Source organism: Microcebus murinus, chromosome 10, assembly GCF_040939455.1.
Source record: "Microcebus murinus isolate Inina chromosome 10, M.murinus_Inina_mat1.0, whole genome shotgun sequence".
Taxonomy (NCBI): Eukaryota; Metazoa; Chordata; class Mammalia; order Primates; family Cheirogaleidae; genus Microcebus; species Microcebus murinus.
Window position 1 is genome coordinate 93,019,321 of NC_134113.1, and position 17,921 is coordinate 93,037,241.

Genomic DNA, 17,921 nt, shown 5'->3' on the forward strand with positions numbered 1-17,921 from the left:
AGCAAACTAGTGGCATTCAGACTGTTTTAGCTTTAACCTACAATAAGAAATTTTGTACAATTTTAGCAGGCAGTTCACATGTAACACTGTAATCATATTTTCACAATGTAACTGCTACATTGTGACTCAGAACATTCAGAGTTAAGGACAGAGAGGATTGAGATAGAAATAGTGATAAAGAAAAAGGTATGAAGTAGGGTTCAGTGCTATAACAAACAGGCCTCAAATGTAAAGGCTTGATTAAGAGAATGTATGTCTGTCTGACATGGAAGTCCAAGCTAAAGGAGCCTTTTCTGACTTGCTTGTTGCTCTCCCTCCTTGGCACAGGGCTTCCATCGTATGCTCTGTGATAGAAGCTCTGACTACAGTCACCATGTCCACATTCCAGCAGGGGAAGGAAGAAAGGGAAGCACAGAACTTACTCTCCCTTTCTAAGTCATGAAATAAAAGTGGCATATAGCACTTCCATGCACACTCTAATCCCCAGAACTTAGTCACATGCCATACTCAGCTTCAAGGGAGAAGGCCAGGAAATAAAAGTCATTAACCAGGCAGTCTGCAACCAGAATTCATAAGTTCTATTATTAAAAGCAGAATTGGAGAAGTGATAAAAGAAAGCAGCCAACAGTCTATGCTGGATATATATGAAACGGATATTTCCTAAATTAGTACTAAATTCTGTCTGATGCACTACATTTTATATTTTATTATATTATATTTCATTTTTTAAAATCCTGGTTATGACCCACAGGTCATGATATCATAACTCACTATAGATGATGACCCATAATTTGGAAAACATTGCTCCAAGCCTGTTATGTCCAATATTGTGGCCATTAGCCACAGGGGACTATTGAACTCTTGAAATATGGCCAAGCCTAAATTGATCTATGTTGTAAATGTAAAATCCAAACCAGACTGTAGACTAAATATGAAAAAAAGAATTTAAAAGTTCTCCTTAACAATTTCATATTGACTAAATATTGAAATTATCATAATTTAGATATATTGCATTAAATAAAAGACATTATTAAAATTAATTTAATCTGTTTGCTTTATTTTTTGATGTGGCTACTAGAAAATTGAATATTACATAGGAGGCTCATGTTATATTCCTATTAGATCCACATTGCTCTAAGCTCTAGATTCAAAAGTTAAACTGCCCATGAATGTTAATACTTGAATATCCCACAAGCACTTTCAAAAACTACACTCTTTAACTTCCCAACTCTCAGCCCTCTGTCCTTCTGCTCTGCCTAATCTCAGTTTCACCTGCCCAGCTTAAAGGCAATCCAATTCCCTCAGTGACAAGCCAAGAAAATTAAGAGTTTCATTTTCCTTTATTCCTCACATCCATACATTCACTGAATATTATAACATTACTTCTTAAATATGATATAAATCTGTGACCTCTTTCCAAATCCCACCATACTCTAGTTCAAAATACCATCGGCTCTCACCCGCATCATCACACCAACTCCCACTGGTCTTCCTGCCTCCTGGATTGCCTCCTTCCAGTGGGTCTCCAAAGTTCAGTAAAAGTGATTTTCCCGGGAAACAAAGCTGAAGCCAATCCACTAATTACTCCCCCAAATAGCTTAATAGTGTCAAGTTCTTTTCTGATTCGAAGCCGGATTTCTTTAACAACTCTCTAGGTTTACAGGTATTCACTCTCTACCAAATGTTTCATTTTACCAAATAGGCCATGATTGTTCTCACTTCCTAGGTCTTTGCATATGTCATTCCTGTGCTTAGAATGCTCTTGTTATCTTCTTCTTCCTCTGGCTAACTAACACTCATTCTGCAGAGCTTCATTACATTTTGCTTTCCCCAAAATTGCCTTTCCGAGGTCACTGGTCTGGATGACGTGCCCATCTTATATACTCCCAGAGCATTCAGAACTTCTCCAATAATCATGTTTGGCTAGTCTATTTTTATTGCTTATTTTTATGTCTGTTCTCACACCCACAGAAACACAAAACCTTTTAGTGCACATCTGTTTCTATTTAGTTGACCATTCTATCTCTAGGATTGTGCACAATGTCTAGCTCTAGTAGAATCAATAAATACTTACAAAACAACCAAATAGCTACATAAATAGATGGATGAATTGATACAGGCATGGATGGATGAATTAATGAAATTACTTATATGACTTAAAGATTGCAGAGGAGTATCATAGTTAGAAGACAGTAAAGAAATTTGTTTGTGAAATAGGTGGTAAAGGCAACTGAGATCTTTGTTAGTCATGGGAGATCAAAGCTTGCTTCTGAGGTCCTGTTACTTCTCCGTTCATCTTTTCACTTTACTTTTTTATTGATTTTATTTGAAGATATTAGGGGGGGTACAGATTTTTTTATATTGGCTTGAGTCAGGGCTATAAATGTGTCCTTCACCCAAATAGTGTTCACTATACCCATTAGGTGGGTTTTTGCCCTTCTCCTCCTCCTCCCTGCTCCCTGCTTGATTTCCAATGACTTTACTTTCTTTTGTGTCCTTCTATGCCCATCAGTTATTAGAGAGTACATGTGGTGCTTGTTTTTCCATCGTCGAGATACTTTACTTAGGATAATGGTCTCCAATTCCTTCCAAGTTGCTGCAAAAGGCATAATTCATCCCTTTTTATGTCTGAGTAATATTCCATCAACCCAAGTGCCCATCAATTCATGAGTGCATTAACAAAATGTGGTCTATGTATATCTTTTCCCTTTCTTAAAAGAGAAAATGTTTTCAATTGGAATTATTCCAAGGCCTGGCTCTTCATCTGCAATCCAGTAATATCCCTATAGTCAAAACCTACTGGCTTAATCCAATACCATTTTCCTGCAGGACCACTGAATTCAGAAAGGGCTTCAACATTTAAGGTAAGCATGTCTAAAGGAGGCACACTGACTTGCAGGGAAATACCTATTTTGAGCCTGCCCGGTGTTGCTAAATTGTAGTCTCCCTGGCCAACCGTTCATACAAGAGATGTGGGAAGAACCATAAAAGGCATTGTGGGGGGCTGTGAGGGAGTGAGAGAGAGGAGAGTTGAAAGGCCGATCTGCTGCTTTACAGTAAAACCCAGAGAAAGTGAGCACTAACGGGAATGTGGTTTTATCCCTCCGGAATTCTATTTAGCCCGCCAGGAATTAACTTTGACTATAAACAGGTTATCAATGACCCTTTCACAGAATGTTCAGAGACCTCAACTTTGTTTAGCGACCTTGTGGGGGTGGAACTTCCTGTTTGCACAGATTGCAGTATAAAGCCCAGTTGTTCTGGGGAGTGTTTAGCACCAGACCCATTGTAGGGAATAGGGTACATACAGGCTGATCTCCTCCGGTCCCTTCTGCCTGCAGCATGGGGAAGAACAAACTCCTCCATTCAAGTCTTGTTCTTCTCCTCCTGGTCCTCCTGCCCACAGAAGCCTCTGGCTCTGCAAAACCGTGAGTTCCACACAGAACATGGAGCATGAACTTAAAGAGACCTTTCCTTTATTTCAGATTCTGCTTTGTATCATTCATCTGTCTTTCCTGTGAAACTGTCTCCTCCTTCATCTTTAAATTTTCTTCCAACCAGGAAAATTTGTAAATCTGGTTTATTCATTCTTCACTTATAATTATTTTTCTCCAGCTCTCTGGATCTCTGAATCTCTAAATTTCCTGGTGATATGCAATGCCTTTCTAAGGGGCATCAGAAATTCAAACTTGTTTTTAAAGGAACCAATTTTCAGATCTTTGTGGTCATATTGCTCTGCTTGAGACCATGCTATTTATTTGTCCTTTCTTACCAACCCCCTTTCTTAATTACAAGTATTCTATTTTATAAAATAAAGAGAATCTTCTCCCTCAACCATATCTTAGCATGAATCATTGTCCTGGAGTATAAAAATCCCCAGAGTGACAATGAAGGAACAATGTGAAATACTGCCATTGGTGTTGAGAAAACAAAGAACTCTCATGACAAGAGAGAAAATCCTTTTGGAGATCAGGTGGTGATGAATTCTTTGTTTCAACAAAACTGAAGGAGAAACTAAAGGAAATACCAGCTGATAAGTGATTAGAAGCAACTCTTGCTAATAGGGTACTGGGTGAATTTTGGCATGTAATGCAGAAGAATTTATAAGTGGTAGCAATAATACTGTTGTTTTACCTGCCATTTATACTTTTATGTAAATAATTCTTCTCAGGACTTAAATCTACACAAATCATAAATAGTAACAAAATTACTGTTTGACCTTATTTAATTCTTGGAATAAGGACTATCCATCCATGGATACAGAAATTCACAGGAAAAAAAACAGCTCATCATTCTCACTAAGATGTGCTTCAGAATTATTTTAATCGTAATTTTATATCTAATATTTATGAAACATACTTTGTAATGTATTTATTTGTTTTGATCAGTTGTATACAAGCACTTTTATAAATAATTCAATAGAAGAAAATGTCTAATATTTACAAATGTATTGTCACATTATGTTTATAAGAGGAGTTAAAGCTAAATTTATCTTCCCACTTCTAAAATTACATATATAAACTTCATATTCAGTTAAAAAAAAATAAAATTACATATATGTACATATTACTTGTTAGTAAAAAAGTAAGAGTGATCCATAAAATATTTTGAAGCACAAAAATCATAGGATAAACTTCTATATGATAAGAGGCATGGAAATTCAAGTTAAAGGAGGGAAAAAAATGAAAGATGTTAAAAAATTGGCCATTACAAAAAGAACTTATTAATATTTTTAAGTAGGTGATATTAGGTATCTTATCACTATAATAATTAAGATTCCATGGGAAACTTGTAAAAGTAATCAAAGTTTTAATTTAATATAGCATCAAAAATAATATCTTTTGCAATTAATTAAAACTATAGTTTTAAAAATAGAGGTTTACTTAAAAGCATGTAAGAGCACAATGTTCTAAAAATTATTTTAGCAGTTTTGTGAACAAAAATATTTAAAAACTTCAGAGTCCATCTTAAATTCTATATCAGGATACTGAGAAAGTTTCTGTCCTGCTCATGATTTAGCAAGATCTAAGTTCAATCACCAGAAGGCCATTTTTGGATGGAGCCATTGTCTAAACAGGAGTCAAAAGGCAAATATTTAAAATGCAAACATCCACGTTGAGGTAACGCTCTAAGACTGTATGACTTGCTAACCACAACTGAGACTTTAAACTAATGACTCATTTCTTTGAGGCTTAGATTCCATATTTGTGAAGTAGAAGCAAGTACTTGCCATACAATTTGACAGAGTAGTTGAATTATATGTATATATACATATTTATTTCTCTTTTAAGAGAAGTTTTATAGTTTGATTGGCTTTTCAGTGTTCACATGCCTGAGAGCTTGCTTGCTTTTTACAGCAATCCTAAGGCAAAAGAAATCACATAAATAAATGTAACTAGCATGTTTTTTATTTGAACTCAGATGCCCATGTCTTAGGATTCCTTAAAATGAAGTATGCCTACAAATTTTATTCTCTTAAGACCCACCGCAAATAAAATGTTCACTTCCATGGCATGTGATGGAAAGGAGAAATAATTCTTATGCGTGCCATTCAACAGCTGAGTTTCATGCTCATCAATCTGTCTTCTCTCAGAACTGATGATGATAACAGCAATTATATGGAAAACAGTGCTGTTGACAGCGGTGCCTCTCTTCTTTCCCTCCTCTCTCCCCGACTGCGCTCTCCCAGACACTACATGGTGCTGGTCCCCTCCCTGCTGCACACTGAGACCCCTGAGAAGGGCTGTGTCCTTCTGAGCTACCTGAATGAGACAGTCACCGTACGTGCTTCCTTGGAGTCTCTCAGGGGAAACAGGAGCCTCTTCACTGACCTGGTGGCGGAGAAGGACTTATTCCACTGTGTCTCCTTCACCGTGAGTGTGGCCGCTTGAATTTATGTATCCAGCTCTGTTGGTCAAGGTCTTAGGGATCCAGTATTCAGTCAAGATAAGGCTTTGGGAGGCTAGTAAGAACTTCAAGAAGGAATTCAAATGCAGCAACTAAGCATAGAAATTAAAAAGCAATGCAGCAGAGCTGGGTGGCTCACACCTGTAATCCCAGCACTTTGAGAGGCCAACCTAGGAGAATACCTGAGGCCAGGGGGGGGAAATATCATGGTTAGCACAGTAAGACCCCATATCTACAAAAAAAATTTTTTTTAATTAGCTGGGCATGGTGGCTTGAGCCTATAATCCCAACTACTCAGTGATGGTGAGACAGGAGGATCGCTTGAGCCCAGGGATTTGAGGTTGTTGTGAGCTATGATTGTGCCACTGTGCTCTGCTTGGGTGACAGGGCAAGATCCTGTCTCAAATAAATAAATAAATAAAAGCAATTTATGGATCAACTTAATGATCAAAAAAAAAAAAAACCCTATTAGCCGGAGGAACAAAAAAAGATAATATGCACTAAACAAAGAAAAAAGATGACTCCTTAAAATTATTAATAAAAGTGTAGAAAACCTTAATAAAGCAAACTAGGACCAGAATCAACATGAGCTGCCACTTGTGGGCTGAGAAGAACATATGACTCCACACTCTAAGAGTAAAAATCATAGAAATTACTCCAAGAAAATGCCTAGTATCTCTTAAGAGTGGCCCATATGTGAGAGGTTTACACCTAGTGCCAATTAAATATATAATTTTTTATAGCCTTGAGACATGCTTCTCCCGTGCCCTTTTGGCATATAACATCGACTTGGTAAAGCTCAGCGTATACTTGAATCAAGACTCTATTTTCTGGGCTATAGGAACATGTGAGTCTCAGTTATAACCTCTCTTACTGAAGTATTTTCCTCCACCTGTGTTCTGGCTTCCCATTTGTAAAACAGCAAGAGCCATTCCCCCCCATGCCAGCTTTCCCCGCTGAGACTGCAGGAGTGAAATCAGGGCAGGATCTCGGGGAGGAGTGGAACAGAGAATGGCGGAGGGGCCTTGGGAGGCTGAATGGGCTCTCAGCATCTCTGCTGCATTGCAGATCCCGCGGTCTTCGTCCAGTCAGGAGGTGATGTTCCTCACCGTCCAAGTGAAAGGATCAACCCAGCAATTCAGCAGCCGGACCACAGTGATAGTTAAAAACAAAGAGAGTCTGGTATTTGTCCAGACAGACAAACCTATCTACAAACCAAAGCAGACAGGTATGGACAAGCCTGAGCAACTTCCAAGAGAAAGACCTTCCTACCCTGGATATTCCCCAAGCTCCTATAATCTTGGCTCCTTTATTGCGTTTCTTACCAGCCACTAGGCCTAGTTTAGGGTTTGTGGGCTCATGGAAAATATTTTTGTTTCAGTGAAATTTCGTGTTGTCTCATTGGATGAAGATTTTCACCCCGTGAATGAGTTGGTGAGTCCCCTGTTATCTACATAAAATCATTATTGTGTGTATAATGGCCGGGAGCCTACTTTTAGAGTCGCAGGGAGGACCAGGGAGAGGACAAATCAGGCAACACCACCACTAATCCTGGCATTACGGGGCCACAAATTCCTCATTTACCGTGTTATCCCAGGTCAAGAGAGTAGGTAACTCTTTCTGTCTTTTGCACTATTACTCAGTTAGGTTCACACAATTAAACTTACTCTTTAGATAGTTCTCAGTTAAGGATATTAGAAAGATACACTAAATAATAGACACAGATAAACCACCAGAGGACCTAAATTTACATAACTTTTCAGAGATTTAGACTTTTTGTATAGACTCCTACCTAAACCTCTGCTATAAAGGAATATGAGGGTAATAAATTTGTTTGATTGAGGGTAATCAAGATTAACCTTTGATATTTGTGATAAAAAAAAGAGAATTGTTTCTATTATAATGCAGACATCAAACCAAAGTCTTCCTTTTGCTCTCCCAAATCTAGTCCTCTGCCACCTTCTCTTATCTCCAAAAGAGGCAATTCTTCTCTTCTAGCTCCTAAAGCAAGAGATTGTGTTACAATCCTTCCTTCTCTCTCCCACATCCACGTCCACTTCACCAGAAAATCATGTTGACTCAAAACATCTCCAGACTACTTCTTACCACCTGAATTGCCACAACCTATTCCTGGTCAATATCATCTCTAAACAAGATCATTGCAGTAACATTCATTGAAAGTGAGCTGCCAGCTTCTATTCTCACTCCTCTATCTAAAATCAAACGCCACATCCATCACTCTGTCAGCTTAAGCCAGCATTATTTTCTTCTTGGCGTTTACTACCACCTGAGAGATGTACACAAAAGGTTTTCTTCCTGTTCATCCGTATTATTATGTAAGTTCGGTTAGAACAGACATATTGTTCCTTTGCGCATTGCTATATTCTCAGCACCTAGAATGATGCAGAGCACATGAGTAGATACTTAATAACTATTAGTTTTAAAAATGAATGAGCATTGATAGCAGAGGAACTATTCCCATTCTTGCTAATTCTTAGAATTACTTAAAAATTCTATCACCCATACATCTGAGCATGGTGGCTTACAGTTTAATGTTTCTTTTTTGATCTGTATAACTGCATAGCAAAATAATGTTCTTCTCTAGCATTCTGGGAGGCTGATGTGGGATGATCGCTGAAGGTCATGAGTTCGAAACTAGCTTGAGCAAGAGTGAGAATTCATCTCTACTAAAAAAATAGAAAGAAATTAGCTACACATCTAAAAATATACAGAAAAAAATTATCCAGGCATGGTGGCACATGCCTGTAGTCCCAGCCACTTAGGAGGCTGAGGCAGGAGGATTGCTTGAGCCCAGGAGTTTGAGGTTGCTGTGAGCTAGGCTAATGTCACAGCACTCTATCCCGGGCAACAGAGTGAGACTCTGTCTCAAAAAAAAGATGTTCTTCACTAAAATTCACTATAAGTACTTAAGTAATGTTAGTAAATTCCATTCCTAGTGAATGGTAGTGCATATATATATTTGTTTCTAATGGTCTGATACGTTCTTAACATTATGTATTAATTGCTTAAAGTAGATGAATTAAATGTTCTATAAAAGTTAATCTGGAATCTTTTGTGTTTAACTATAGAGAGAGTTATTCTACACAAAGCTGCTTTGCTTATAAAAAGGATTTGGGAATATTTGAGAACAATTATAAACTCCTTTTTTGCTTTCTCCTTTCAGATTCCGCTAGTATACATTCAGGTAAGCAACTTGAAACATTCCGTAATTGGAATGAAAGCAATAAGTTCAGGGAAAATGTTCTTATTTGATGGGTTCTTACAATATCTCAGAAATGTACCATTAAGGGAGAAGCCTTCAGACTCACCTAGGATTGGATGGTTATAACTCACTCCCCTCCTTGCCCCTCACCATGACCCCATTTGTCTTCTTTGTGGTAAACATAGCAGGTTTTTTGCTTTTCTTTTATTGTCGCTAATGATCTAGATGCGTTTGTAAGTGATAATGAATTTATCCATAGGACCCCAAAAGAAATCGCATCGCACAATGGCAGAGTCTCCAGTTAGAGAGCGGCCTCACGCAATTGTCCTTTGCCCTCTCATCAGAGCCCTTTCTGGGCTCCTACAAGGTGGTGGTACAGAAACAATCAGGTGGAAACGTAGAGCATCCTTTCACGGTGGAGGAATTTGGTATGGATAATGGAACATCATGCACACTTTTTTTTGTAGTTAAACCTCTAGGGTTCAGAATTTGAGCTTATTTTGGAGTCTTTCCCTTCCCCATGGGTGACATTGGGCTTCGAGTAGAACTAACTACATCTAAGTCCAATGAGAACTGTAAGGATTTGAGAATAGGACTTCATGTAACTTGATTATTTTTGTAGCAATAATTAATACTCCAAGAAGTATAGAAATCCTTATTTTAGTGGAGTCTTCCATAACTCATCAAGAATACAGTGATCTGTCATAATCCCTCAACCAAAATCTCCATTCAAGAGTAAGGTAGATGTCTTAATCCACGTAGTGTTTCTATAAAGCAATATATGAGGCTGCATAATTTGTAAAGAAAAGAGGTTTATTTGGCTCATGATTCTGCTAGCTGGAAGACTAGGCATCTGGTAAAAGCCTCAGGCTGCCTCTACTCACAGCAGGCAGCAAAGGGGAGCTGGCATGTGCAGAGATCACATGGCAAGAGAGGAAGCCAGAGAGAGAGCAAGAGGGAAGGTGCCATGCTCTTCTTAACAACCAGCTCTTCTGGAAACAAATAGAGCAAGAAATCACTCAACCACCCCAATCTATTAATGAGATGTCCATCCCCCTGACCCAAATACCTCCCATTAGACCCCTACCCTCCAACATTGGGATCAAATTTCAACATGAAGTTTGGGGAAACAAACATCCAAACTACAGGAGTGGATATGATTATATTGGAGAGTGCCTTCCTTTTCAGACACCTACAATAGAATTAAGAAATTATTACAGAGAATCTAAAAATATTAATGCCCCCCAAATTAAAAACTAATCATCAGCCTTTTTTATTGCTATCAACAGTGCTTCCCAAGTTCGAAGTGCAAGTGACAATGCCAAAGGTAATCACCATCTTGGAAGAAGAGATGAATGTGTCAGTGTGTGGCCTGTAAGTTGATTATTTTTCATCTTTTGAGGAAAATTATTTAAAAGAGACTCGTGATTTGGGATATTTTGGCTAGCTTCTCTAGGAGCAGTGGCAACACAAATACTTTATTTTGGGAACATCTCCATCTGTAGAATGTTCTTCTTCCTTTGCTTTTCTATTTTTCCTTCTTTTTTCTTTCATATCCTTATAAGTATTACTATAACTATAAGGAGGTGGGGAACTGTTTATACAGAGGCTATGCTACTAGGATGGATTCTGAAAGTAACAAAACTGCATGCACACATGAACAAAACAAAAACAAAACAGGATAGTGCTGAAGGATAATGGATTTTCCTTAAACAGATGCAACCAGACATATATTAGAGAGACGATCAACGGGTGGTTAAAGAGGAAATTTAATGATCAACAGATCACTTACATGACCTTGCATATATTGTCAGAATGGCCTAGATTCAGAATTTGTAGACACAGACATATAACAAAATCCCATCTAACTCACTGGCCTATCTAAGGCGAGTCACATACCTCACTGCAACTGCCATTATTACTGAGGAGACTGGACATGATCTCTCAGGATGGTCTCTTCAAGACTTAAAAATTCATGTTTCTAAGGTCTTGTGCTCCTACCCCTGCTAGCCCAGAAGTACCACTTGCAGGAAGAGCAGACAGAGTGAAGAAACCAGTCCTGCCTAAAGACCACATATGTAATACACCTACTGCTCAGCTGGGCCCCTGTCTCAGGCTGTCTCAGAGCAATGGCCAAGTTCCTGGTCCCACACAACAGGTGATGAGCCAATGCTCTTGCACATAGAGATATAGAGGTCATTTCAAATAGGGAAGGAAACACAGTGATCCTTTATGACATATTTGTGGAACAATTCCATTTTAGTAAAAAGTAACCAAGTAAGGCTGGGCGCAGTGGCTCACGCCTGTAATCCTAACACTCTGGAAGGCCGAGGCGGGCGGATTGCACGAGGTCAGGAGTTCAAAACCAGCCTGAGCAAGAGCGAGACCCTGTCCTTACTATAAATAGAAAGAAATTAATTGGCCAACTAATATATAGAGAAAAAATTAGCCGGGCATGCTGGCACATGCCTGTAGTCCCAGCTACTCGGGAGGCTGAGGCAGCAGGGCATGAGCCCAGGACTTTGAGGTTGCTGTGAGCTAGGCTGATGCCACGGCACTCACTGTAGCCTGGGCAACAAAGCGAGACTCTGTCTCAAAAAAAAAAAAAAAAAAAGTAAGCAAGCAAAACTTGATATAACTAAAGACGGCTGTACATGGCGAGAAGACGATGGAAGCAGAGATGCTATCATATTAATACTTTGTATTCCTAGGTAGCCTTAGGGTATTTGTTTCTTCTCTTTATCTTTGTTTTGTTGTTTGGTTGGTATTTTTCTCTTTTTTATTGCAAAATATTAGGAGGTTACAAGTGTTTTTGTTACATGAATGAACTGAATAACACTGGAGTCAGGGCTTATAATATGCCTGTCACCAGAGTAGTGTATGTTGTACCCAATAGGTATATGTATATCCCTCAACCCACTCCACCTTTCTCCCTTCCAGGTTTCCAATGTTCTTTACACCACTATATAACTGTGTATACCCATAGGTTAGCACCCACTTTTTTATTGAGAACATGAGTTTGTTTTCCCATTCCTGGAATACTTTGCTTAAGATAATATCCTCCAGTTCCATTCAAGTTGCTACAAAAGGCATTATTTCATTCCTTTCTATGGTTAAGTAGTACTCTATATATAGAAAGAGTACTCACTAAAAAGTGGGTGCTAACCTATGGGTATACACAGTTATATAGTGTTGTAAAGAACATTGGAAACTAAGAAGGAGGAAAGGTGGGAGTGGGATGATGGTTATACACATACCTATTGGGTACAATATACACTACTCTGGTGACAAGCACATTATAAGCCCCGTCTCCAGTGTTATTCAGTTCATTCGTGTAACAAAAATGAATGAATGAAATAATGCCTATATATATATGGAGTACTACTTAACCATGGAATACATATAGCACATATATATATCATATCATATACTTAACCATAGTGTATACATATGTCAAATCTTTTTCCACTCATAAACCACAGCCAAATTACTGAATGGGGAAAAGTTGAAAGCATTCCCCCTAAGAACTGGGACAAGACAAGGATGCTCACTGTCACCACTTCTATTCAACATAGTACTGGAAGTCTTACCCAGAGCAATCAGGGAAAAGAAAGAAAGAAAGAAAGGACATCCAAATTGGGAAAGAGGAGGTCAAACTATCCCTCTTTGCCAATGATATGATCTTGGGTCTAGAAAAACCTAAATACTCCCCCAAAAAGCTCCGGGAATTGATAAATAAATTCAGCAAAGTCTCAGGTTACAAAATAAATGTACACAAAATTGCAGCATTTCTATATATTCATAACAGTCAAGTTGAGAGTCAACTAAAGGAATCAATACCATTCACAATAGCTACAGAGAAAATATAATACCTACGAATATACCTAACCAAGAAAGTATAGGATCTCTACAAGGAAGATGACTACAAACACCGATGAAAGAAATCACAGATGACACAAACAAATGGAAAAACATCCCACTCTCAGGAATTGCAAGAATCAACATTTTTAAAATGTCCATACTGCTTAAAGTGACTTACAGATTCAATACAATTCCCATCAAGATACCAATGTCATTTTCCACAGAACTAGATAAATTAATCCTAAGCTTCATATGGAACCACGAAATAACATGAATAGTCAAAACAATATTATGAAAAAAGAACAAATTTGGAAGCATCATATCACCTAACTTCAAATTATACTACAAGGCTATTAAAACCAAAATGGCATGGCACAGGTATAAAGATGTTTTTCTCTTAAGGACAGGTTTAGCTTTTGTATGAAGAAAGACATTTTCTAAGATAAAGTTGGAAAGCAATCAAGTTACAAAAAGATATGATAAAAGAAAAATGTAGTAAATTTTAGCATGTTGCACTGGATATTTCTAAAAGAGAAGAGTGATTAGTGACTCTTGCCCTCAATATTGTGTGATCCCTGCAGAGAGCAGAGGGAAGAACAGGGGGCAAATGTCCTATTAGTTAAAGGGGAAATGTAAATATAAATAGGTAGAACACAGGTATAAAGTTCAATGTCTGCTTTGATTCATTTGGGAATGTTCTCATGACAGATACACATATGGGAAGCCTGTCCCGGGACATGTGACTGTGAGCATCTGCAGAAAGTATAATAACCCTTCCACCTGCTATGGCGAAGAGTCACAGGCGCTCTGCAAGAAATTCAGTCAACAAGTAGGTTGAAAACTCTTCCTCTTAGGAAATAATAATAAAGGCATTGTTGACAAGCAGTGAGTTGCAACATGGTGCTAACTCGGGAAGAGAACAATCTGGAAGAGAATTCCATCCTAGCTATTGTAATTTTAAAAAATCAATAACTTAGCAAAATAGAAATTATTTCCTGTAATTGTCCATTGTGAATGTTCCAGAATGATAGAAGTTGAGCTATCCAAAGCCTCCTAGGGCAACAACTTCTACAAAGGAAGGAGAAAAAACATATACCTCCTAATTGTCTTGGCTGGTTAGAACATCAGTTCTGCGCTTTTTCTGTGAGCAAGAACCTTTCACATGGCCTCATCTAGACGCCAGGGAGGTGGAGAACACAGTCCCCAGACAAGTGGTCACTCCCAACCACACCTGTATATCACAGGAGGAGGAACTAGCAGACTTTGATGAGGAATTAGTTCTAATGGTTAATAACAGAGTAGCGTAACTATAGTTAATAACAATATATTGTATACTTCAAATACCTAGTAGACAGGACTTAAAATGTTCCCAACAATTAAAAATGATAAGTACTCAAGAGATGGACATGCTAAATAACCTGACTTGATCATTACACATTCTACTCTTACATCAAAATATCACATGTACCCCAAAATATGTACAAATATTATGCATCAATAAAAAGATTACCCAAAAATGTTTAAGGCATTTCTATCTCATCCTCTCTAGGGAATTCAGATACTCAGGAATACACCTGCCAGTAATACACCTGTCACAACAATGAGATATTGCTCTGAAATTTGATAGTGTTTAGTCCCTAGAGAAAAAATATTGTGTCCTCAACATAGAAAACACATAGATTATGTGTCTCAAAAAGAATCCCATGAAAAAAAAAGAATCCCATCAGATTAACTGACCATGGATCTGTGCAGAATAATATATGCTATGTTTTTGTATTTCATTTTCTTCCCTCTTAGCTGAACAGACATGGCTGCTTCTCTCAGCAAGTAAACACCAAGGTCTTCCAGATGAAGAAGGAAGGGTATCAAATGAAACTGGATGTGGAGGCCAATATCAAAGAAGAAGGAACAGGTTTGTATACCACATGGTATGGGAGAAAAAACAATGGACATTGATGTAACTTTTTAGACAAATTATGAACTGTAAAGGAGGAGGTAGTATAAGAAGTTCACGAACATCACACTTCCAAAAACAAATTTGTTTTCTTTCTTCTTTTTCAGGAGTGGAATTAACTGGAAGAGGATCCACTGAAATCACAAGAACCATAACCAAACTGTCATTTGTGAAAGTGGACCCATATTTTAGAAAAGGGATCCCTTTCTTTGGACAGGTGGAGTATTTTATAGTTCACTGGTGAACGCATGTACTGTCACCTAATTAGCACAATAGGTACAGTTTCTGCTGAAACCATAGCTGATTAATGTTATCAATTAATATAACCGAAGGTATAAAGCTACATAGAAATAGATTTGTTGCTGTGTAAATTTGCATATGAAATATGTAAATTATTCTAAAGCTCCATTGAAATTAGTAGGATTTTTTAATCACTTATAGAATAGTATTATATGATATCACTCAATTTCTTTTTCATGGTTTACTATGCAGACTCAGTTTTCAAGACATATTCTCATAGGAATCTCAAATTTTTTTGACCATTTATACTATCCTTCTAACACTAACTTTGTAAGGAAATGCGAGGGTAGGTGGTTTTAACTTTTATTTTGAAGTAGTAAAGATTCTACTATACCTAGCGTTTCTTTAGTGGGTATTATATTTACATTACTTTTCTATAATGACAAGTTTATTTTTAAAACAGTAAACCTGGGGGTAAAATATTGCCATTTAAGGCTTCCAAATTTTTACCTTATAAATTTGCACACAAATCTACCAAAAATCTTCCATTGTGGTTTTTCTATCGTAAGCAGATGTGCAAATGGACCTTTCTGATTGCAGAAGTCTGGAATGGCAGCTGTGGGCACCTCAATGTGCAATAACCATGTGTCATGTTCCTGATAGAAATGTTTCAGGATTTCAGCCATGGAGGGTATAAATGATAGACTAAACTCAACAAAGTGGGGCATATTTTAGAGTACTTAGTTATGTTATGACAGCAAAACATTTTCAGAAACTTTGGCCACTTCCTAAAATAAAAATGTAGGCCATTTTTAAATTGCCAGAGGTACATTGTACTTTTTTATATTTCATTTCTATTAAATAACCATCCTATTTGTCATAAGACACTCTCAACTAGAAGAGAATCAGAATTTTGTGTGCATTCTGATCTTTGTACCTGCAGCCAACATCTCACTGGCAAGCTTAGATTTTGTTAATCAGTTATAAATACTGATGCAAGTCAGACTATTGTGGTTCCTACTACCAAAAGCAGCTCATAATTAAAAAGAACTTTTGTCTTTACAATCTGAATGGGCTATTCATCTGCTGAGTTCACTATTAGCAGTAATTTGACGTTAGGGCCTTATTTGATACTGTGTGACTCTTTTCAGTTTTACATTTTTCACATGGGAGATGTGTCATAAAATCTGCCAGACTTCCAAAGGATTGAACGTGCAGGTTGAGAAGCAGACACCATATATTATAGCACAACTAGAGAAGCACACTGTTTTAGCAGTTGCTTACTTGTGCATGTATGCAGTGCTCCAAGACACTAATCCATAGGAAGTTAATGGTCCACCCCCAAATAAGTGTTTGGGGCTCAAATAAATGTGACTAAAGTATTAAAATTTTCGTTACTGTATTACTTTTGTGCTCTGTGACTCTCTAAGAGTTATACGTAATACACAGTATTTCCAAAATATCCAAAATACATCCTTTTCAGGTCATCCCTATTATTATTCCTACTGCTCTCTATCCCTTCAAACTGCTTTATTTTTCTTCTTAGGATTGATTACTACTAAAAGTAGTGTATTTTATTTATATATTCACTTAGCATCTATCTCTTTTATTAGACAGTGATGAAAGGAACTTTGTTTTGTTCAATTCTATATCCTCAATGCCTGGAACTGTATTCAACATGTAAGAGGCACTCAAAAAATATTTGTGATAAAATGAATATGTTTGGTGCCTATTAGTTATTATCCATATAACTGACCCACAGCTTTTACTTTTCAGGTGCGCCTAGTGGATGGGAAAGGTGTCCCAATGCCAAATAAAATCATCTTCATCACAGCAAATGAAGCTAACTATAAATCCAATGCTACCACAGATGAGGATGGCCTGGCACAGTTCTCCATCAACACCACCAGTATTATGGGCATCTCTCTTACCATTCATGTAAGTTAGAAAGAAGTTACCAATGGCATGAAGTAGCCTTGAAAACATGGTTGCAACTTACAAAGCGATGAAATTTCCAAATTGTGTTTAGTCCTATGGAGAGAAAACTAGCAATTAGACACCAATTTAAGATCAACTTTTTATGAGTTTATGAAAGAGAGGCCGTATTTTGTTGTGGCTAAAAGTGCGAGTTCTACTTTAGCAATGCTGATAGGAATGTAAAATGGTGTAGCTGCTATAGAAAATAGTATACAAGTGTCTCAAAATTTTAAAAATGGAATTACTATATAACCTAACAACCTTACCAAAGAATTGAAAGCAGGGTCTGGAAGAGATATTTGCACACCCATGTTCACTGCAACACTATTCACAATAGCCAAGAGAGGGAAGCTACCCAATTCTCCACCAACAGATGAGTAAACAAAATGTGGGATAGATATACGTACAATGAATCATTATTCGGCCTTAAAAGGGAAGGAAATCCTATCACGTGCTACAACATGGATGAACCATGAGTATATTATGCTTAGTGAAATAAGCTAGTCACAAAAAGACAAATGCTGTATGATTCTACTTATATGAGGTTCCTAAAGTAGACAAAGTTGTAGAAACAGAAAATAGAATGGTGGTTTCTAGAGGCTGGGGAGTAAAAGAAATAGAGATTTTCTATTTAATGAGTATAGAGGTTCAGTCTTACAAAATGAAAGTTCTATATTGCACAACAGATATACTTATACTATCAAACTGTACACTAAAAAATTACAAATATGATAATTTTGTTTTGTTTTTATCACAATT

The 17,921-nt window shown here is 37.4% G+C and overlaps 1 protein-coding gene across 1 annotated transcript in view; it reads left to right on the forward strand.

Moving 5' to 3' along the window:
* Window positions 1-3,259: 3,259 nt before the first annotated feature.
* Window positions 3,260-17,921, forward strand: part of LOC105878288 (alpha-2-macroglobulin-like) — a 57,496-nt gene continuing 42,834 nt past the window's right edge. The window contains exons 1-11 of the mRNA XM_020287644.2: window positions 3,260-3,428; window positions 5,690-5,873; window positions 6,976-7,135; window positions 7,289-7,341; window positions 9,092-9,112; window positions 9,390-9,558; window positions 10,420-10,504; window positions 13,700-13,820; window positions 14,789-14,903; window positions 15,053-15,162; window positions 16,962-17,123. Coding sequence (XP_020143233.2) covers window positions 3,343-3,428; window positions 5,690-5,873; window positions 6,976-7,135; window positions 7,289-7,341; window positions 9,092-9,112; window positions 9,390-9,558; window positions 10,420-10,504; window positions 13,700-13,820; window positions 14,789-14,903; window positions 15,053-15,162; window positions 16,962-17,123 — 1,266 coding nt within the window. The 5' untranslated portion in view covers window positions 3,260-3,342. The remainder of the gene's footprint in view (window positions 3,429-5,689; window positions 5,874-6,975; window positions 7,136-7,288; window positions 7,342-9,091; window positions 9,113-9,389; window positions 9,559-10,419; window positions 10,505-13,699; window positions 13,821-14,788; window positions 14,904-15,052; window positions 15,163-16,961; window positions 17,124-17,921) is intronic.